Source organism: Cetorhinus maximus, chromosome 23 (assembly GCF_964194155.1).
Source record: "Cetorhinus maximus chromosome 23, sCetMax3.hap1.1, whole genome shotgun sequence".
Classification (NCBI taxonomy): Eukaryota; Metazoa; Chordata; class Chondrichthyes; order Lamniformes; family Cetorhinidae; genus Cetorhinus; species Cetorhinus maximus.
Genome location: NC_135901.1, coordinates 38,846,305 through 38,869,384, shown reverse-complemented (window position 1 = coordinate 38,869,384; position 23,080 = coordinate 38,846,305). Strand labels below are relative to the sequence as shown.

General features: G+C 45.3%; 2 protein-coding genes across 6 annotated transcripts in view; one reads left to right on the top strand and one right to left on the bottom strand.

Moving 5' to 3' along the window:
• The window catches only part of LOC144697482 (uncharacterized), a 45,064-nt gene extending 28,489 nt beyond the window's left edge, over positions 1–16,575 (top strand). The window contains exon 2 of the mRNA XM_078569467.1: positions 16,460–16,575. Within this exon, the coding sequence (XP_078425593.1) occupies positions 16,460–16,506 (47 nt within the window). The 3' untranslated portion in view covers positions 16,507–16,575. The remainder of the gene's footprint in view (positions 1–16,459) is intronic.
• Positions 1–23,080, bottom strand: part of LOC144697486 (uncharacterized) — a 352,987-nt gene that overhangs the window by 20,957 nt on the left and 308,950 nt on the right. For 2 of the 5 annotated variants that reach the window (XM_078569474.1, XM_078569477.1), the window contains exons 1-2: positions 3,207–3,286; positions 818–939 (exon numbers count right to left, since the gene is read on the bottom strand). The exons of 1 other annotated variant lie outside the window; for it this stretch is intronic. The gene's annotated coding sequence lies outside the window, so the exon portion shown is untranslated. Of the gene's footprint in view, positions 1–817; positions 3,287–23,080 lie in introns of those variants that run through there. 2 more of the 5 variants (XM_078569476.1, XM_078569472.1) reach the window with 2 other exon arrangements.

Genomic DNA, 23,080 nt, shown 5'->3' with positions numbered 1-23,080 from the left:
TAGCTGTGGGAGATAGAAATGTAATAGGTTTTGAGTCAATGAAAGGGGGATTGTGAGGGAAGAACAAAAGGGAAGGCCTGTGATCGGGTGGATCCACCTCAGTAACACTGCCTGACTTTGCCTCTGCCTCAGCTCAACCATTTCTGAAACTCTCATCCATTCCGTTGTTCCCTCTAGACGTGACTCTGCTGACACTTTCCTATCCGGCCTCCCGCAATGAAACTCCATAAACCTGAGATCATCCAAAACTTCACTCTCTGTATCACAGACTCATAGAATTGTTTGAGCAGTGAAGACGACCATTCAGCCCTTCCTGTCTGTACCAGCTCTCCAAATGAGCAATTCGCTTAGTGCCATTCCCTCATTTTCTCCCTGTAACCCTGCACACTCTTCCTTTTCAGGTTTAATCCAATTTCCTCTTGAATACCTCAACTGAAGCTGCCTTCACCACACTCTCAGACAGCACATCTTAACTACTCGCTGTGTGAAAAAGTTTCTCCTCATGTCTACATTGATTCTTTTTTCTTAAATCTGTGCTCTCTCGTTCTCGATCCTTCTAACAATGGGAACAGTTTCTCCTTTTCTACTCTGTCCAGACTCTGCAGATTTGAAGATGTATTCAAAATCATAAGTCTCACTCACAACGTCTTTCCCCCCATCACCACACTGCTCATTGACCTACACAGGCTCCCGGTGAAGCAACACCTCAATTTTAAAACTCTCATCCTTGTTTTCAAATCCCTCAACAGTTTCTCCCTCTGTCTTTTCCATTCCCTGTGATGATTGAAATCTTTTCCCACACACAGAACAGACAAACCTTATTCCTTCCACATTCAATGCTGATGATAGTCAGGTCCCGATGAACGGAGTGAATCTTTCAGTTCTTGATGTGATTCTTGAATTGAGTTTCCTGTCTGTTAATCCTCCCTTTCTAATACCCTGTAATAGAAGTTTAGAAAAGTCATCTCTGTCTGTCCAAGATAGAAATTGAGAACAAAGAACAAAGAAAAGTACAGCACAGGAACAGGCCCTTCGGCCCTCCAAGCCTGCACCGATCATATTGCCCGTCAACTAAAACATTTTGCACTTCCGGGGTCCGTAACCCTCTATTACCATCCTATTCATGTATTTGTCAAGCTGCCTCTTAAACACCACTATCATACCTGCTTCCACCACCTCCTCTGGCAGCGAATTCCAGACACTCACTACACTCTGCGTAAAAAACTTGCCCCGCACATCTCCTCTATAGTTTTCTCCTCTCACCTTAAATCTATGTCCCCTAGTAATTGACTCTTCCACCCTGGGAAAAAGCTTCTGACTATCTACTCTGTCCATGCCACTCATAATTTTGTAAACTTCTATCAAGTCGCCCCTCAATCTTCGTCACTCTAGTGAGAACAATCCAAGTTTCTCCAACCTCTCCTCATAGCTAATAACCTCCTGACCAGGCAGCATCCTGGTAAACCTCCTCTGCACCCTCTCCAACGCCTCCATATCCTTCTGGTGATGTGGCGACCAGAATTGCACGCAATATTCCAAATGTGGCCTAACCAAGGTTCTATACAGCTGCAGCATGACTTCCCAGCTTTTATACTCAATACCCCTGCCAATGAAGGCCATATGCCTTCCTGACTATCTTATCCACCTGCATTGCCACTTTCAGTGACCTGTGGACCTGTACACCCAGATCCCTCTGCTTGTCAAAGCACTTAAGGGATCTGCCATTTGCTGTATAATTCCTGCCTGTATTAGACCTTCCAAATGGATTACCTCTCATTTGTCCGGATTAAACTCCATCTGCCATTTCTCCGCCCAAGTCTCCAACCGATCTATATCCCGTTGTATCCTTTGACAATCCTCTTCACTATCTGCAACTCCTCCAACCTTAGCGTCATCTGCAAACTTACTAATTAGCCCAGTTACATTTTCCTCCAAATCATTTATGTATACTACAAACAGCAAAGGTCCCAGCACTGATCCCTGCGGAACTCTGCTAGTCACAGCTCTCCATTCAGAAAAGCACCCTTCCACTGCTACCCTCTGTCTTCTATGACCAAGCCAATTCTGTATCCATATTGCCAGCTCACCTCTGATCCCGTGCGACTTTACCTTCTGTACCAGTCTGCCATGAGGGACCTTGTCAAAGGACTTACTGAAATCCATGTATATAATATATACGTGGAGCCCTTCCATCGTCGATCATCTTTGTCACTTCCTCGAAAAACTCGATCAAGTTAGTGAGACACAACCACCCCTTCACAAAACCATGCTGCCTCTCACTAATACGCCCATTTGCTTCCAAATGGTAGTAAATCCTGTCACAAAGAATCTTCTCCAATAATTTCCCTACCACTGACGTAAGGCTCATCGGCCTGTAATTTCCTGGATTATCCCTGCTACTCTTCTTAAACAATGGAACAACATTGGCCATTCTCCAGTTCTCTGGGACCTCACCCGTAGCCAGTGAGGATACAAAGATTTCTGTCAAGGCCCCAGCAATCTCCTCCCTTGCCTCCCTCAGTACTCTGGGGTAGATCCCATCTGGCCCTGGGGACTTATCCACCTTAATATTCTTCAAGACGCCTAACACCTCCCCTTTTTTGATCTCAACTTGATCCAAGCTATCTACACACTCTTCCCTAGACAAATCGACCGCTAAGTCCTTCTCTTTGATGAATACTGATGAGAAGTATTCATTTAGTATCTCTCCCATTTCCTCAGGCTCCACACACAGATTCCCACCTCTGTCCCTGAGTGGGCCCACCCTTTCCCTGGCTACCCTCTTGCTTTTTACATATGTATAAAAGGCCTTGAGATTTTCCTTAATCCTGGTTGCCAGTGACTTTTCATGACCCCTTTTAGCCCTCCTGACTCCTTGCTTAAGTTTCTTACTACATTTCTGAGACAAACATTTCCCTTGGTTTGAGTTTGCTGTGTGCCTGTAAAAGGAGTTTCCAAAATCCATCCCTGTCAGTCCAGGATAGAAATTCACAACATTCTCTGCTCCTGCTACCTGGACCAGGATGACCGCGCATGCGCGCTGCTGCACATTTCCCCGATAAATACGGAAATGTGAGGGGCGGACAAGGTCCCGCAGTTGCCGCCGGATTCGCAGCGAACGTGGGACCTGTACATTCCTACTGTGGGTTTGGTGCCTCCACTGGGTGTTCATGAACCCGCCACACCCACTCCGCCGCCTCCATTACCCTCCTACAGTCGGTTATTTCTCACTCGTTGCGGAGCCAAGATGATCACCAACTCCGCAGCTGCAGCACCCGCTGCGCATGCGCCAGATGAAATACGCACCGCGCATGCTCCATTCAAAGTACGCCAAGGCGCATGCGTTGCCTTTCTTATAGCCCGGATAGGGCACAGTCTTTGTCGCTCCGTATGCTGGGTAATAGTCCCGCCACTGTTGAATAAATAATTATGTTCTGTGATTTGATTGCGATGGAGCCATAGGGGCAAGATATGAAATGATTAATTCCCTTGATTGATAAATCAAAGTGCACACGCCCTGCACCATAGTTCTGTCCTGAATGTAATTAACCAGCAGTTAGATGTGAACTCACTGGAATCTCAGTAGATCGGGTGAAAATTTGATTTTTTTCCCCACATACATGGAATATTTAAATTGCGTCTTGCCTTTAAGAATGTACTGATTATGGGTGAAATGCTTTGAACTTTTAAAAATGGATTGTTAATATCCTTAAAGGGCAATAATGAACAAAATGGTTTTTCTGACAATGATCATCACCGTTACTGACACTGGCTGTCAATTACACACTTTGATTGATTCATTGAATTTAAATTCCACCAGCTGTGATCCTGATTCCCAACCAGAAAATGCTGGAAATACTCAGTGGTCAGGCCGAGGCTGTCGAAATAAAAACAGTTCATAGTTCGGGTCACTGAACTTCAAACAGAACTGGAAAGTAAGTTAGTGATTTAGCAGATTTCAGGAAAACAAGCAGACAGGGGAAAGGGGCGGGGGAGAACAGAAGAGAAGGCTTGTGATTGGGTGAATACAGGAGAGATTAAATAACAAAAGGGATGAGGATACAAGGCAAAAACTATGGTCATGGAATGAGTAAATAAACTAAAGATGGGAGAGTCATTCTTTACCTGTTGCCTATTCTGCTCTAATTTGAAATGTGTTGCTTCTCTGTTGACCCATACGACTTCTATCCCACACTGAAAAGTCTTAATCCTTCTCCTTTTATTGAGCAAACACACACAAGCATACAGGAAAAGTCTCATCATTTTTAAACATTGAAACACTAAAACATAGAAATATTTATGACCCAGAAGGTGGTCATTCGATCCATTGTGTCCATGTTGGCAGAAAAAGAACAAGCTGAAGAAGGGTCATTGAGACTCGAAACGTTAACTCTGTTTCTCTATCGACATGTGCTGTCAGACCTGCTGAGTTTTTCCTGCATTTTCTCTTTTTATTTCAGATTTCCAGCATCTGCGGTATTTTGCTTTTATATTATTATTTATGATATAAAAGAACAATCCAGTTCAATCTCACGTTCAGGCTCTTGGTCTGTAGCCGTGCAGGTTAAGGCAGCTCAAATCATTTTCTGAAGTGTTCTTTTCTTTCAACCAATGGAGCTTCTGCCTCTGCCAACAGCTCAGGCAGTGAGTTCCAGACCCCACACCATCTGAGTGAAATAAATTGCTCAACAACTCCCCACTAATCCTTCCATTAATTCTGTAAAGTTGAACTGTTGGTTTTACTGTGACTCTGTTGGTAACGCTTTCTTCTCTCTGTTGTAAGTTCTGATGTCAAACCCCATTGCTAAGACTTGAGCGCAGCAATCCAGGTTGACATTCCCCCAGAGTACTGAGAGAGTCCTACACTGGCGGAGGTGTTTCCTTGAGATTTTAAACTGAGGCCCCCTCTGCCTCTCTTCTGAATGTAAATATTCCATGTCACTATTTCACAAACAGCAGGGTCCCGAGTCCTGTCCAATATTTATCCCTCAATCAACATCACAAAAACAAATTCTCTGCTCACTATGACGTTGCTGTGTGTGGGAGTTTACTGTGTTCCCTACATTACAACAGTGAATCCACTTCCAAAGTACCTAATTGGCTGGAAAGCACTTTGGGATTCCGGTGGTGTTGAAAGGTGCTATACAAATGTGAGGATTTCTTTCCTTCTAAATCTATGCCCTGGTTATTGATCCCTCTGATCACAGAAATAACCCCTTCCTATCCACTCTATCTCGTTCCCACATAATTTTATACACCTCAATTTAATCTCCCCTCAGCCTTCTCTGTTCTAAAGAAAACAAACCCATCCTCTCCAATGTTCCCTCACAGCATATTTTAATGTGAATAAGGATCGGGGCGAGTTCCCGAATACTCTCTCCTAATTTTATGATTCAGATCATTCTGGTCTGGATCCTGTTTGATGTGGACCCGCCGCTATCGGTCCCCCAGGAAGTGGCCATTCTAATTCTGTGACTCTCAGCAGTTTTGTTGGTACCAGGGGCTACAGTGGAACTTGCTACTTTTAAAGTGTCATCACTCAATGTACATTAGGCCGCACCTGGAAACTTCTCTCTCGCACTTCCAGTGAAACAGGAGGCAGTTTTCACTCTGAAACCAGTAACTTTGATATTAACAAGGAGGGATGGAGAAAGACTCAGTTTGAGCGGTGATACTGCCAGAGGAATTGAGAGCTGGGGTTCACCCATGAAAGCAGCAATGTTTAAAAAACTGATGGTGCCCAACTTGGGGCATCAAACCCACAACTCGAAGAATACGAGTTTCATGCTCTAAAAACTGAGCTAGTGGGGCATGCAGCCACATAAGTTCACATCCCTTATCACAGCGAAATGAAAGTCTGAATGCAATGGTGGGGGAGGAAATTGACACCCAGAAGCCCAAGAGTCCAATGCTTTCCAATACACCGTCCACAGCCTCAGGAAAACACAAGGAAATTACATACCAGTCACTAAACCTCCGAGCAGCATTTACACAATACCTGACTGCACCTCCTTCCAAACCTTGTGATCCATTTTCCTCAGGATTTGTCCCTGGATTTAATACTTAACTGCTTTGTGTGTTCATTTTGAAATCAGATTAACTTCAATATTCAACACATGGACAAATAGCGATGGACAATAAATGCTGCCTTAGCCAGTGATGCCCACAGCCCATGAACAAATTTTTAAAAAGCAAATTGAATTGCAAACTTGACAGACAAACAATGGAAAATAAGTCACTCGGTAACACAAATCCCATGGTGCTCATTTTCAGATTCACAACAGTCAGCTTTTCAATAAAACGAAGGAGTTTTGCAGTGAAACGATTTAGAAAGTTGGTGTGATATTTATTTGTGACTCACTCACTCGAGCATTCTGCTCAGAGGTTTAGTGGCCGGGATAAAATCTACCTGCATTTTCTTGAGCCTGTGCTCAGTGTATTGGGAGGTTTGGCCCAGGTTGGAGTATCTTGCACCCAGGGATGGGCAGTAACCCGCTGATTGAAGCTGCTGATGCCGCTTTCTGCTGGCAGCGGGTGATTGGAGAGTGCGGGCCAGAATATTGCTGCTTCTCTGCTTTTCCCTGTCTCACTCACTGTGGAACTGAAGAAGAGAGAATAATTGATGGGTTTGTTTGAATCCAATAATTTCATAGATTCCTAATGGCTTAGAGGTAGGTACATGATAGGTCTAATTGTTTTCTCATTATATTTGAAATTAACATTTTAAATAAAACTTTGTGCGGGGACTCACTGGATAACAGTCGAGCTGACATTTGGGAGATATTCTCTTGCTGCTCATGTACCCATTGACAATAGGAATTGTGTGAAAACGAAGGCTGATGGAGAGGAATCAATTAAAGCTTCCCCACCCCCTCGTGCATGGTCTCAACTCACCAACCTTTCAGGATCAATCTTAGCGGACACGCTAAGCAATAGCGCCACAGAGACTGATGGAAGTGCACTTCTACAAGATGTTCTAAACCAGGGGGTCAGCGAGTTAAACTTTCACATTTAGTTGTGTTAAGTGTTCTCCGCACAATAATGATCGTTCAAACTGTCTGTCTGAAGTCTCTGCCCCGCTTAACATCTCCTGTATCCCTCACATTTTCACTCTAGGCACACCAAGTCGGAGGCATTACAATGGGGTCTCACTGGGAAAAGGTTTGTGAAGTGGCGCTGTATTAATAGACTCAGCATCATTATATTTAACACAAAACTGTTTTATTTGACTTTTATCCACAACATTAACCCCTATATCTATCTGGAATTTATAAACATCAGCAGAAACAGACCCCAATGAACACAGTTCAGTCCTGGATGTGATTAACAGCAAAATCCAATCACAGTAGTTACTCATGAGCTCAATGGTGTTTCAGAAGGCTCAATTCTGACTGAATCGCTTCCCACACTCAGAGCAGGGGAATGGTCTCTCTCCAGTGTGAATTCATTGGTACACAGTGAGGTTAGATGATTGCCTGAACCCAGTCCCGCAGTGAGAGCACCCGAATGGTCTCTCATCAGTGTGAACTCACTGGTGTGTCATCAGGGTGGGTATTTGAGTGAATTCCTTCACACACTCGGAACAGGTGAATGGCTGTCCCCAGTGTGAGTGTGCCAAAGAGTTTCCAGCCTAGAAAGATAACTAAATCCCTTCCTACCATCCCCACATTACCACAGTTTCTCCCCGGTGTGACTGCACTTGTGTTTAAACAGGTCAGATGGTCGGCTGAAGCCTCGGCCACACACTGAACACACGTATGGTTTCTCCCCACTGTGAACGGTGCTTTTTCCTTCCATGTTCAAAATTTGATGATATTCAGGTTACAATTATTTGGGTGACTCCATCAGTTCCTGGTGCGATATTTGGTTTCAGTTTCTGGACTGCAAATCCTCTCCTTCTAATACCCTGTGAAAGTGATTTAAAACAGAAAAAAGGGAGTGAGAGAGAACCCACAAAAACACAAAGACAGGTTGTGAAATTGAGCTGAATGAATCTGGGAATTTGTGGGGCCGGCATGAGGAAAAAGTGACCATGAAAACTGCTGGATTGTCATAAAAACCCAACTGGTTCACTAATGTCCTTCAGGGAAGGGAACCTGCCACCTGGTCTGGGCCTACACAGAACTCTGGTCCATGTGGGAGGAGAGAAAGATGGGGCATGGCAAATGGACTATGCACATCTATAACTCAACCAGAATGTTGACAGAATCGTCCCAACTCACAGCCCATACCAGCCAGAGTACAAGGGCAGCTGGTGCATGGGAAAACCATCATCTCCAGGACACACACCAGCGAGTTCACACTGGGGAGAGGCCATTCACCTGCTCCGTGTGTGAGAAGGGATTTAACTGATCATCCAACTGCTGAGAAACCAGCGAATTCACAAGTGACAGCAGGGGTTGCGTTCTACCGTTATTGCTGCTATTAATCACACCCAGGACTTAACCATGTTTATCCTGACTGTTGTGGTTTGTTTCTGCTGATGGTAATAATCCCTGTAACTGCAGTAGAGTTATATATTCTGGCAATCAGATTACTTTACTTTTTAACATTTACTCTTCAAATTAAGTACCTTTCTTCTGCCTGTTCTCAAGGTTTTGAAAGATGGAACCAAACAGTGATTTACTTGTACTTCTTGCAATTTATTTACTGTATTCACTGCTCATGATGTGGTCTGCTTTACATTGGGAAGACGAAACACAGATTGGGTAATCACTTTGTGGAACAACCTCCGTTCAGTCTGTGAGCTTGACCCTGAGCTTCCGGTCACTTGTCATTTTAATTCTCCACCCCACTCCCACTCTGACCTCTCTGTCCTCGGCCTCTTGCACTGTTCCAATGAATTTCAATGGGGGCTCGAGGAACAGCAGCTCATCTTTCAATTCAGCACTTTACAACCTTCCGGACTCAACATCAAGTTCAGCAGTTTCTGCACCAACAGAGAGTTGTCAGGATCTGGAACATTCTACCTGAAATTGTGCTGGAACCTGATTCTATCAGGAATTTAAGAGGGAGTTGACAGGGATTTGAGATTGAGGAATTTACAGGATTACAAACAGAGTGGGTGTGTGGGACTAAACACGACAGCTCTTTCCCAGAGACAGCACAAGCACAAAGGGCTGAATGGCCTCCTTCTGTGCTGTAAGTTTCTATGATTCCAGGAGTTGGCCATTTAGCCCCTCGAGCCTGTCCCACCATGCAATCAGATCATGGCTGATCTGTGACCCTTTGTTTCATGTCCCTTGATTTATACCTTGTGTTAGCAAAGATCTATCAATGTCAAATGGAAACTGAACATTGATCAAGCATGAACTGCTAATTCAGGAAGAGAATTCCAAACTTCTCCCAACTTTACCTGAAGAAAATTTTCCTAATCTCACTCCTGAAATACCTGGCTCTAATTTTTAGACTATGCTCCTCAGTCCTGGATTCCCCAACCAATGGAAATACTTCCCCTCTGTCTACCACACCTTTTCCAATTAGTATCATGAAAACTTTGAGGAAAATCCTCCTTAATCTTCTAAATTCCAGGGAATACAACCCTCAAGGTGAGATGATGAATACTGGCAGAAGGAATAGGGAGAGAGGCTATGGATACTTAATGGTACAGTCCCAAAGAGAGTGCAGGGACAGGGAACCTGGGGTTTGATGTGCACAGATGTTTGGGGGTGACAGGACATATTGAGAGAGCAGTTAGCAAAATATATGGGATCTTGGGCTTCATAAACAAATATAACTTGTATAAAAGCAGGAAAATATGCTGACCCTTTATAAAACTCTGCTTATGTCACAACAAGAGTATTGCATCCAGTTCTGGTCTCCACACTTTAGGAAAGATGTGAGGGTCCTTGAGAGGATGCAGTGGAGATTTAGAATGGTTCCTGGAAAAAGGGAATTTGGTCACAAGGTTAGATTGGAGAAGCTGGAGTTGTTCTTCTTGGAGTATCAGAGTTGAGGGGAGATTTTATAGAGGTGGACAAGATTGTGACAGGTTGATATAAGGTGGACAAAGAAAAAGTTGTTTCCACTACATGATGGCACAAGAATTAGGGGGACACAGTTTAAAGGTTATGGGCAATAGATGCAAGACAAATGCCGGGAAGAACTTTTTACACAGCTAGTGGTAATACCCAGAACTCACTGCCTATGAGGGTGGAGGAAGCAGACATGATCAATGATTTAAAAAGAAAATTGAAGCGGCATTTAAGAGGGCAGAATGGGGCAGTGAGACAGACTGAATTGGTCTACAGAGAGCTGGCATGGGCTCAATGGGATGAATGGCCTCTTTCTATGCTGTAATGACTCTAATGCATTTGTTTGACCTTTCCTCATAAGTTAAATTTTGGAGTCCAGGTATCATTAAGGTAAATCTGCGCTGCACTCCCACTAAGGCCAATACAGTCTATCCTTCCTAAGGTGCTACCCAGACCTGAACACAATATTCCTGTTCTGATGAAAGGTCATGATGACCTGAAACATTAACTCAATTTTGCTTCACAGAGGCTGCCAGACCTGCTGAGTGTTTCAAGCATTTTTAATTTTTTTATGACAATGGTTCAGGTGCAGTCTAACCAGGATTTTGAATATCTCAATGCTTCTCCAGTCACACTGATACCTGAAATCTTTTCACATAAACAGAACAGACAAACCTTTTCCTTCCACGGTCAAAGTCCAATGATATTCAGGTCCTAATGAATCGAGTGACTCTGTCAGATCTTGATGTGATGTTTGGTTTGAGTTTCACTTTCTGCAAAACCCTCCCATTGAAAATCCTGTAAAAAGGAGATTATAAAAAATCCATCCCTGTCAGCCCCGGATAGAAATTGAGGTGAGACAAACATTTCTCTGGGTTGGAGTTTGCTGTGTGTAAATCCTCCCCTTCTAACCCCCTGTAAAAAGAGTTTCCAAACACTCGGTGTAAACTGGGCTCCGGGAGTTTCTAATCCGGGTTTGGAGTCCTACACCGGGTGTTTGTGAACCCTCCCAGTCCACCCTCCGGCTCCATTCCTCTCCTGCATTTGCACTTTCTCACCGGCTGCACTTTCAATCCGACCGTCTAAGTACCGGTCCCGGACTGCGCATGCTTCGCTCCAGGATGGCCCCGCCCCTCGTTTACTCGGATTGGCTGGAGGACCGGCCGCTGCTCTCGGTCCTCCAGTACCGCACCCTCCTCCTATTGGTCCGCCGCTGCTGTCAATCATTAAGAACTGGAGCACGCCAGACCCTGGAGATGGCAGGGAAGAGTGTTAGATCGAGCGGGTTTTACAAAGACTGAGTGCGGATTCAGAGCCGAAAATAAACTCGTGAAGAAAAATAGAGCCTGTGGGTGGGTTGGGAGGCTTCATAAACTCAGGGTGTCGGCCCCAATACCTCAATAAGAAGCCATCGGTCCCGCGTTTCACGAAGCGGGACGACAGCTTAGGTTGCTGTCTTGCATTCTTAATTAGCACTTTTCTCAGACAAAGACCGCCACCTTCAACACCTCTTTGACCCTTTTGTCTCTGACATCTTTTGATTATCTGCTCACACCACACCCTCAATGTGTCTCTTCCCCCCCTCCCACCTTAAACCAATTTATATTTCTCCCTTGTTGAAACTATGCTTCAGTTCTGCTGAAGGGCCATGAGGGCTCGAAACGTTGACTGATTTCTTCTCCGCCGATGCTGCCAGACTTGCTGAGTTTTTCCAGGTAATTCTGTTTTTATTTTGTTTTGGATTTCCAGCATCCGCAGTAGCTTTTAGCTTTTTGTTTTTAGCTTAGGTTTTTCTCCGGAAGTAGGCCCGAGATAACGGCAGCCAGCTTTGTAGGGGGCAATGAGTGTCAGAGCACATGCGTGGGCGCCATCTTTACAGAGGCTGCAGACCCGGATGAATGACCCGCAGGAGGGACAATAAATCAGAGATAGAGTTTGGTGTGAAATCAATGGGTTGTTGTAAAACAGGAGATCAGGGTAACAGTCAGAAACAACAACAACTTCTATTAACATCATAAATCATCCCAGTGAGCTTCACAAGAAAATTATAAAACAAAGTGTGACACCCAGACACATGAGGATATTAGGGCAGGTGACCAAAAGCTTGGGCCAATAGTTTTAAGGACAGTCTTAAATAGTCACCTGGTTGTACAGAACTTTGAATGTTACTGAGAAAACTGGCATGGTCCCAAAACTTTTCGACTTGTGCTCATCTGGACAGGCACAAGAATAGCTAATTTCAAAGGGAACAACAATTTATACTGCATGAGAAAAGGGTGCTGATTGGTTGGCCCGACAGCTCTGATTGGTCATTGCCATAGATAATACACCAGGGAGCTCTTGTCCCCCGGGCTTTTCTTTAAAAGAAAAAAATTAGTAAAGACAAATGTAGGTCCCTTACAGTCCGAAATGGGAGAATTTATAATAGAAAACAAGGAAATGGCATAGCAATTAAACAACTACTTTAGTTCTGTCTTCACGGAGGAAGACACAAATAACTTCCCAGAGGGACCCAAGGGTCCAGTGAGAAGGATGACTTGAAGGAAATTAGTATTGCTAAAACAATAGTGCTGGAGAAATTAATGGAGCTGAAAACCGATAAATCCCCAGGGCTTGATAATCTCCATCCCAGAGGACTAAAGGAGGTGACCATGGAAATAGTGGATGCATTGATTGTCCTCTTCCAAAATTCTGTACATTCTGGTTCAGTCCCAGCAGATTGGAGGGTGGAAAATGTAACCCCACTATTTAACAAAGAAGGGAGGGAGAAAACATGGAATTACAGACCAGTTAGCCTGACCTTGGTAGTAGAGAAAATGCTAGAGTATGTTATAAAGGATGTGATAATAGGACACTTGGAAAATATCAACGGGGTTAGACAAAGTCAACATGGATTTATTAAAGGGAAATCATGTTTGACAAATCTACTGGAGTTCTTTGAGGATGTAACTAGCAGAATAGATATGGGAGAACCAGTGGATGTGGTGTATTTGGATTTTGAGAAAGCTTTTGATAAAGTCCCACATAAGAGGTGAGTGTGTAAAATTAAAGCACATGGGATTGGGGGTAATATATTGACATGGATTGAGAATTGGGTAGCAAACAGGAAAGAGAGTCAGAATAAGTGGGTCTTTTTCAGAGTGGCAGGCGGTGGTTAGTGAGTTACCGCAGGGATCAGTGCTTGGGTCCCTGCTATTCACAATATATATCAATGATTTGGATGAGGGAACCAAATGTAATGTTTCCAAGTTTGCTGATGACACGAAACTTGGGAATGTGAGCAATGACGAGAGTGTTAAGAGGCTTCAAAGTGATTTAGACACGTTGAGTGAATGGACAAATACATGGCAGGTGCAGTATAATGTGGATAAGTGTGAAGTTGACCACTTTGGTAGAAAAAACAGTTTGGCAATGTATTATTTAAATGGTGATAGATTGGGAAATGTTGATGTTCAAAAGGATCTGGGTGTCCTTGTACACCAATCACTGAAAGCAAGCAAGCAGGTGTAGCAAGCAGTGAAGAAGGCAAATGATATTTTGGTCTTCATAGCGAGAGGACTTGAGTACAGGAGCAAGAATGTCTTACTGCAGCTGTACAGGGCCTTGGTGAGACCATACCTGGAGGATTTGTGTGCAATTTTGGTTTCCTTACCGAAGAAAGGATATACTTGTCACAGGGAGCGCAGCGAAGGTTCACCAGACTGATTCCTGGGATGGCAGGATTGGATCAACAAGGCCTGTATTCACTGAAGTTTAGAAGAATGAGAGGGGATCTCATTGAAATGTATAACATTCTGACAGGGATGGACAGACTGGATGCAGGGATGATATTTCCTCTGGCTTGGGGTGGGGGGATGGTGGTGGTGGGGGGGTGCGTAGAACAAGGGGTCACAATCTCAGGATACATGGTAGACCATTTAGGACCGAGATGAGGAGAGACGTCTTCACCCAGATGGTGGTGAAGCTGTGGAATTACCGACCACAGAAAGCTGTGGAGGCCATTTCAGTGAATTTATTTAAGAAGGAAATAGAGAGATTTCTGGACTCTAAAGGAGTCAAGGGGTGTGGGAATAGAGTGGGAGTAAGGCGTTGAGATAGAGGATCAGCCCCCATGATCGTATTGAATAGCGGAGGAGGCTCGAAGGGCCGAATGACCTACTCCTGCTCCAATTTTCTGTGTTTCTATGTTAATTCAACACAAGGCCCCAAGGCTGGACATGTTCCTTCTGCCTGCAAAGGACAGGTCCCTATGTGTGAATATATATGGCTTCTAGCAACTGTAAGTGAGACACATTATGAGCCTGACTGATAATCTTTGAAATATGGTATTCTTGCAGCTGACCTGATGATTACAAGATAAAAAGTTTTGACAAAATGTCTCTTTTTATTAATGCTGTGTTGTCTTAAAGGTGGAAGATGTTGTAGATGGAGGGAGAGCTGTAGGGAGATAATTTAGAGCTTGGTGATGAGGGAACTGAAGGCACGGTCACTAATGGTGGAACGATTAAAATAGGGAATGTACAAGGCCAGAATTAGAGCAGTGTAAATATCTCAGAGGGTTGTGGGACTGGAGGAGATTACAGAGATAGGGAGGGACGAGGCCATGGAGGGATTTGAAAACAAGGATGAGAATTTTAAAATCGAGTTGTTGCTTGACCGGGAGCCAAGGCAGGTCAGGAAGCAGAGGGTGTTAGGGGAATGGACCTCACTGTGAGTGAAGACACAGGCAGCAGACATTTGGATGGCGCCAAATTTACAGAGGGTAAAATGTGGGAGACCAGCCAGGAATGTGTTGGAATAGTCGAGTCTGGAGGTAACAACGGCAGGGGTGAGGATTTCAGCAGCAGATTCACTGAGACAGGGTGAGGCTACGGAGGTGGAAACAGGCGATTTTAGTGATGCCAAAGGTTTGTGGTCAGAAGCTTATCCCGAGATCAAATGTAACGTCGAGGTTGTGAACAGACTGGTTTAATCTCAGACTGTTCCCAGGGAGAGGGATGGACTTGGTATCTGGGAAATGGAGATTGGAGCAGGGAGTGAAAACAGTGTCTTCAGTATTCTCAGTGTTTAACTGGAGTTAATTAGTCATCAGGAAGAGAAGCAGGAACCAGAATGGGCCATGAGACTGATCCCAGGTTTAACTTAGTTAGAGAGGGAGAGAAGGAAGGAAGGAAACCCTGGGAGGTTTGGAGAAACCACCTTCACAATCACTCATTAAATCACCACACAGTAAGTTTTGCTGACAGTGATGACTTTTGTAAACTCCTTTCGCAGAGAATTAAAGGGGAGGATTCGCAGACAGGAAACTCAAACCAAACATCACATCAAGATCTGACAGAGTCACTCGATTCATCAGGACCTGAATATCATCGGCCTTTGAATGTGGAAGGAGAAATGTTTGTCTGTTCTGTCTGTGGGAAAATATTTCAAACATCAGTGAATCTGGAAAAGCACCAAGACACACACACACCCGAGTGAGAGTGTTCCAGTGAACTGACTGTGGGAAGAGCTTTAACCAGTTACACAACCTGAAATAACATCACACCATTCACAGTGGGGAGAAACTGTACACGTGTTCTCTGTGTGGACGAGGCTTCAACTGAGCGTCCATCCTGGAGAGACACAGGGACACCTGCACCATGGAGAAACCATGGAAATGTGAGGAGTGTGAGAAAGGATTTAATTACCCAACCCAGCTGGAAAAACATTGACGCAGTCACACTGGGGAGAGGCCGTTCACCTGCTCCGTGTGGGAAGGGATTCACTCAGTTGTCCCACCTGCTGAGACACCAGCGAGTTCACGTTGAAGGTCGGCCATTCACCTGTCCTAAATGTGGGAAGGGATTCACTCACTTATCCCAACGACTGACACACCAGCGAATTCACACTGGGGAGAGGCTATTTACCTGCTCCGAGTGTGGGAAGGGATTCACTCACTTATCCCAACGACTGACACACCAGCGAATTCACAATGGGGAGAGACCATTTACCTGCTCCGAGTGTGGGAAGGGATTCACTCACTTATCCCAACTACTGACACACCAGCGAATTCACACTGGGGAGAGGCCATTTACCTGCTCCGAGTGTGGGAAGGGATTCACTACGTCATCTGACCTGCTGACACACCAGCGAGTTCACACTGGGGAGAGGCTGTTCACCTGCTCTATATGTGAGAAAGGATTCACTCGGTCCTTTGACCTCCTGAAGCACCAGCGAATTCACACTGAAGAGAGGCCATTCAGCTGTACTTCCTGTGGAAAGAGTTTCAGGTCTCCATTCCATCTCACTGTACACCAGCGAATTCACACTGGAGAGAGGCCGTTCATCTGCTCTAATTGTGGGAAGGGGTTCAATCAAGCAGTTGGTCTACTGAGACACCAGCGAGTTCACACTGGAGAGAGGCCGTTCACCTGCTCCGAGTGTGGGAAAGGATTCACTGGGTCCTCTGACCTGCTGAAGCACCAGCGAATTGACACAAAGGAGAGGCCGTTCAGCTGTACTTCCTGTGGAAAGATATTCAGGTCTTCATTAAACCTCACTGTACACCAGCGAATTCACACTGGAGAGAGGCCGTTCATCTGCTCTAATTGTGGGAAGGGGTTCAATCAAACAGTTGGTCTACTGAGACACCAGTGAGTTCACACTGGAGGGAGGCCGTTCACCTGCTCCGAGTGTGGGAAAGGATTCACTGGGTCCTCTGACCTGCTGAAGCACCAGCGAATTCACATAAAGGAGCGGCCGTTCAGCTGTACTTCCTGTGGAAAGAGATTCAGGTCTTCATTCAGCCTCATTGTACACCAGCGACTTCACACTGGAGAGAGGCCATTCATCTGCTTCAAATGTGGGAAGGGATTCACTCAGTCATCTCAATTACTCACACACCAGCGAGTTCACACTGGGAAGAGGCCATTCATCTGCTCCAAATGTGGGAAGGGATTCACTCAGTCACCACATCTGCGTAGACACCAGCGAGTTCACAAGTGACCTCAGAGTTTGGATTCTGCTGTTATTGCTGCTGTTAATCACATCCAGGACTGAACTATGTTCATTCTGACAGTTGGGGTTTGTTTCTGCTGATGTTAATAATCCTTGTTACTGGGCTGGAGTTTAATATTCCAGATCTATATCTGATTGTGTTCTCGGGGCTGCAGTGTCCCTTTAAGAACTGCTGTCTCTGATCTTTCCCCACAATTCAGGAACTCATCAGAAATTAATTTCCAACAAGATTCTGAACTTTTACTTCAGGATTGTTTAGTAAGTGTTGTCCAATGGTGGAATCGCATCTAATATCATTTAAGGGGAAGCTGGACAAGCACAAGAGGGAGAAGGGAATAGATGGTTAAGATGGTAGATTTAGATCAGGATAAATGCGAGGAGGTTCTTGTGGAACATAAACACCAGCATGGACTGGCTGGGCCGAATGGCCTGTTTCTGTGTCATTTATCCTATGTAATTATACTCAGGGTCTGGTTCTAACTTTTAAACTATACCACCTATTCCTAGACTGCCTAACCAGCAAAAATAATTTCTGTTTACCTTCTGTTCCCCGTGCTCAATTCTGCTTTTACTGTCACTGTTAATCACATCCATGTTCAGTTGGGGTTTATTTCTGCTGATGTTAATAATCTCTTTAACTGGGCTGGAGTTTAACATCTTGATGTTAAATAAATCAGCTTTGTTTCAAACATGCAGTATGTTAAGTCCTTGATTTCTCCAGGATAAGAGGAGACTGATTGGTGTCCTGTTACTGACTGCCCTTTTTTTGGATCTTTTCCCCTTTCTTACTCAAGATTCTTTCAGTTCTCATACCTTTACTTACTCCCAGCTCCCTATTCCTCCCAGAGATCCTCTGTTCACCTTGCGATTCAGGGAAGGCATTGCTATCAAAAACAGAAAATGCTGGAAATAAAAATACATACTTTTCCAAGTGGAAATTGCTTTTCTCCCAGATCATTGGCTCCAACCTTTCCCCACCACTAATGTGAAGCTGATTGTCCTAGAATTGCTGTGTTTTTGAACAGGGGTGTAACATTTACAATCTGTCAGTCCTTTGTCACCACTACTATATAAGGAGGATTGGAAGATTGTGACCAGAGCCTCCACAAGTTCCATGTGAAGGATGCTGTCTCTGACAGTGCAGCAGTCCCTCAATGTCACCCTGGAGTGTCAGCCTAGATAATGTGCTCAGGTTTATTAATATTTCCTCTTGTTATTGATGTGGGTCATTAAGAAACAATGGACTCTTATGATGTCATCCAGTCCCAGTGCGATGATGTCATCCAGTCCCAGTGCGATGATGTCATGAAGACTATTAAATACCAGCGGAGCCTTAGTGGTGAAAACAGTTTTGTTCGAGATGGCAGCAAATCCATTACTGATAGATCAGCAAATGGAATTAATGGGAAAGAAAGTGAGGCAGCTCATGAACATCAGGAATAGTGTGAATTATGAAGATGAGCAGCATCTACAGTACCTGCTATACATCATGTAACATGTGTCCCAGGACATTGGGACAGCAATGAACAAACTCAGGGGAATATTGGATACTGAGTTAAAACAACATTATATTCTTTCTCCATGTGGCCTGTCTTAGAATTCTCTTCATCAACCAGACCATCCACCCAAAGGGGAATTAGCATCCTCCGGAATTCCATGTGGAATTTAGAGGCTGTAATTATCCCAGGATGTTCTTCTGAAATTTACACGATATCTCACTGGGGCTGATTACCCAGGATGGCAATGGACTGCTCAATCTTAATGTTTTGTTGTTTCCTTTGCCCCAGATGTTGTTCAATATCGATTTAACTTTCAGAGAATGGGGTGGAATTGGATGGTAAGAACTGCCTGCAGTCCCCGGAGGGTAATGCTTACCTGAATTTCTCGACCATCGCAGTTCCTGTAGGCGCCAAGACTTTATCCCCAGTGTTAATCAACTTGGTTGGTGTTGTCCACAGGATAAGGCAGGTCATTTTCCCATGTGTGTCTGTTTGTGTTTAGGTAAGTTTGTCTGTGTGTGTGAGGGGGTGTGTTTGTGTCTTTGGGGGATGTCTGTGTACGTGTGTCTTTTTGTGTGTACGTGTGCAGGTGCATGTTTGGAGTGGATGTCCATATGTATGTGTCAGTGTGTGTGGATATCTGTATGTACATGTGTATGTGTGTGGGAGAGAGAGAGTTAGTATGTGTGGGTCTCTCTATGTGAGTCTCTGTGCTGCTTCTCGTTCGCTGTAACACAACCATTTCTCTCCCAGCAGACAACGTGGCTCTTGTGAATCCCATCGAGTGATGTGAATGGTACCATTCAGAGATTCTTCATCCAGGGTGAAACCACAGGCTGACTGTGTGCTGTGTAAAACCTGAAACCCACACAACCAGGCCCCACTTCTCCCGGAACAACATGAAGTGTCTGCTGCTTTCCAGATCCATTCCTTTTCCTTCACTTTACCATTGCATAGTTCACAAATTCCATTGTAAATCATCTTCAAACACATCTATGGCCTCCAGTAAAAACACTTCCATCAGTTTCACACCAAGAGATAACAAGCCCCCCAGGATTTCCTCCTTGTTTCTCTTGATTTCTAACTAAGTTAAGCCGAGTATCAGTCTGAAGGCCCATTTTGGTTTCTGGTTCTCCTCTTGCTGATAAAAGGGGCTATTAAAGGACAAGCTGTCTTTGATATGGAGTATGAATAGAAGTTTGTTTGTTTTTATGAGTTTAACCATTTGAGATTCAATGCCCGGTTGACTGATGGCAGACGGGGAGTGGCTGGAGGACCGAGTGGAGCGGCTGGTCCTCCAACCAATCGGAGTGAACGAGGGGCGGAGCTGAGCCTGGATTTCCCTCATTGGCTGAAACCCTGCATCATTCTGAAAGCTAATTTCTCTCAAACTCCAGGAGAAAACTGGACCTTTCTATTGTGACTTTAAACAGATGAAACCCTGTGGGTGTGGAGCAGACATTTCAACATTTGTTACTGAAATGAGTTCAATAGAACAGAGAGCGGGATTATTTGAAGGTTTAACACAGTGTACCGAGAAAGGAAATAGAGTGGATGTGGTGGGGGCAATAATGTGAGGGACTGGGGAAGGGGTCTCAGAGTGTGAATACGTTAAACACTAGAAGTTACTCCACAAGGGCAGAATAAAACACTAACCCAGAACAAAGTTATATTTCTAGGAAGATTGAATCGAAAAGTAGGGAGGTTCTGTTAAACCTTAGTTGGACCCACACTGAGAGCACTGTGTGCAGTTCTGGTCACCATATTATAAATAGAAATGTGTGTACACATATCAGGAAAGGATTGACAGGCTGGCTCTCTATTCTCTCGATAAAAGAAGTCTGAGGGGTGACTGAATAGAGCTCTTTAAAATGATGAAAGGTTTTGATCAAGTGGATGCAGAGAGAATGTTTCCTCTTGTGGGGACGAACAGAACCGGTGGCCATCAATATCAGAGAGTCACCAAGAAATCCAATCGGGAATTCAGGAGAAATGCAGAGAAGTTCTGTTAAACTTCCACTGCATCTCGGGTGGGTGGGTCTGTCTATCAATTGGACAGTGACGCTTGCATTAACCCCACACCCATAACAGTCTCTCTCGGACCCTGCAGATACCTGTCACAGTGAAACCCCTCCCACTTCACCACATGGCTTTATGAAGTCACGACGGAATCTCTGTGTTGCTACGGTTTCCACAAATATTTAGACTTTGGAGGGGTCTCTCAGACGATCAGATATTCTCTGATGTGAAGATGGATCAGACTCTGCTCTTCAACCAGACTCCAACTACTAACAAGATGGATCAGACTCTGCTCTTCAACCAGACTCCAACTACTAACAAGATGGATCAGACTCTGCTCTTCAACCAGACTCCGGCTACAAGTGGTGAGGTGGTCTGCTTTGGGAATCTCTTCCCCTCTCACTCATCCCACTATCGTCCCGCCCCTTTCTCTCTCTCATCTCCTCCCTTCATCCTCAAACACCCACCAGCCAGAACCCAAACCCCTTCACTGTCTGTCACCTTGACACCCATCCCACTGTCCTCAAAACCAGAGAATCCCTCCCTTTAAAATTCACACAAACAGTGGGAGTCCTCCACACCCCTAAATCTAGAACTCCACACCCACCCCCACAAACTGTGAGACTCCTCATCACCCACAAATGGTGGGACTCCTCACCCCCATCACCAAATTGCAAGACTCCTCAATCACCCCATCCAATAGGTCTGCTCAATACCACAATATCTCGCAGTAATGACATTCTAAAAGTGCACATTCCCTCAGTGTTGACCCTCTGACAGTGTGGTGCTCCCTCGGTACTGACCCTCTGACAGTGCGGTGCTCCCTCAGTACTGACCCTCCAACAATACGGTGCTCCCTCAGTACTGACCCTTTGACAGTGCGGTGCTCCCTCAGTACCGACCCTCCAACAGTACGGTGTTCCCTCAGTACTGCCATCTGACAATGCAGCGCTTCCTCAGTCGTGACCCTCCAACAATGTGTTGCTCCCTCAGTACTGACCCTCCAACAGTGAATGTTCCTTCAGTCCTGACCCTCCAACAGTACGGTGTTCCCTCAGTACTGACCCTCTGACAGTGCGGTGCTCCCTCAGTACCAACCCTCCAACAATGCAGTGCTCCCTCAGTACTGACCCACCAACAGTAGTGTTCCCTCTGTACTGACCCTCTGACAGTGCAGTGCTCCCTCAGTACCGACCCTCCAACAGTATGGTGTTCCCTCAGTACTGACCCTCTGACAGTGCGATGCTCCCTCAATACTGATCCTCTAACAGTGCAGTGCTCCCTCAGTACTGACCCTCCAACAATACGGTGCTCCCTCAGTACTGCCAACTGACAATGCAGCGCTTCCTCAGTCGTGACCCTCCAACAATGTGTTGCTCCCTCAGTACTGACCCTCCAACAGTGAATGTTCCCTCAGTACTGACCCTCTGACAGTGCAGCACTCCACCAGTACTGACCCTCTGACAGTGCGGCACTCCCTCAATACTGATTCTCTGACAGTGCAGCACTCCCTCAATTTTCAAGTGTGCTTATGTGTCTAATTCTCTTTTTCTCAGATCCTATCCACACCAGGCAATCGGTGAAAATCAGAGGCCCTAAGACCCTCAGCTCTACCAGAGGCTCTGTGACTCTCAGCTCTACCAGAGGCTCTGTGACCCTCAGCTCTACCAGAGACTCTGTGACTCTCAGCTCTACCAGAGGCTCTGTGACTCTCAGCTCTACCAGAGGCTCTGTGAACTTCAGCTCTACCAGAGGCTCTGTGACCCTCAGCTCTACCAGAGGCTCTGAGACTCTCAGCTCTACCAGAGGCTCTGTGACCCTCAGCTCTACCAGAGGCTCTGTGACCCTCAGCTCTACCAGAGGCTCTGTGACCCTCAGCTCTACCAGAGGCTCTGTGACTCTCAGCTCTACCAGAGGCTCTGTGACTCTCAGCTCTACCAGAGGCTCTGTGACTCTCAGCTCTGCCAGAGGCTCTATGACTCTCAGCTCTGCGGCCAATACCCAAACCTGCCACTCAGAAATGATGCGCGTTGCCGGTCTGAATTTGTGCAGCAGTGAGAGACAGCGGCCATACCCATGCAGGGGGGCCCAGTTAACGGCCGCCACCTTTATAGGGAGCAACGTGCAGTAGTGCGCATGTGCACCCGCCATCTTTATTCGGGTCAATATGCCGCAGGGCGCATGGGTTGTCGCCACCTTTATTCGGGTCAATGCGCCACAGGGCGCATGCATGTCCACCATTGTCCCTGTCATTCGGAGGAGCAAATGTTGTGAATTTCTATCCTGGACTGACAGGGATGGATTTTGGAAACTTCTTTTACAGGGGGTTAGAAGCGGAGGATTTACACACAGCAAACTCAAACCAAGAGAAATGCTTAACATTTGTGCAAGAGACATGTTTGTCTCTTCTCAATTTCTATCCTGGACTGACAGTGATTGATTTTGTAAATTTCTTTTGCAGGATATGAGAAGGGGAGGATTGACAGACGGGAAACTCAAACCAAACATCACATCAAGATCTGACAGAGTCACTCGATTGATCAGGAGCTGAAAATCATTGGCTTTTGAATCTGGAAGGAGAAAAGTTTGTCT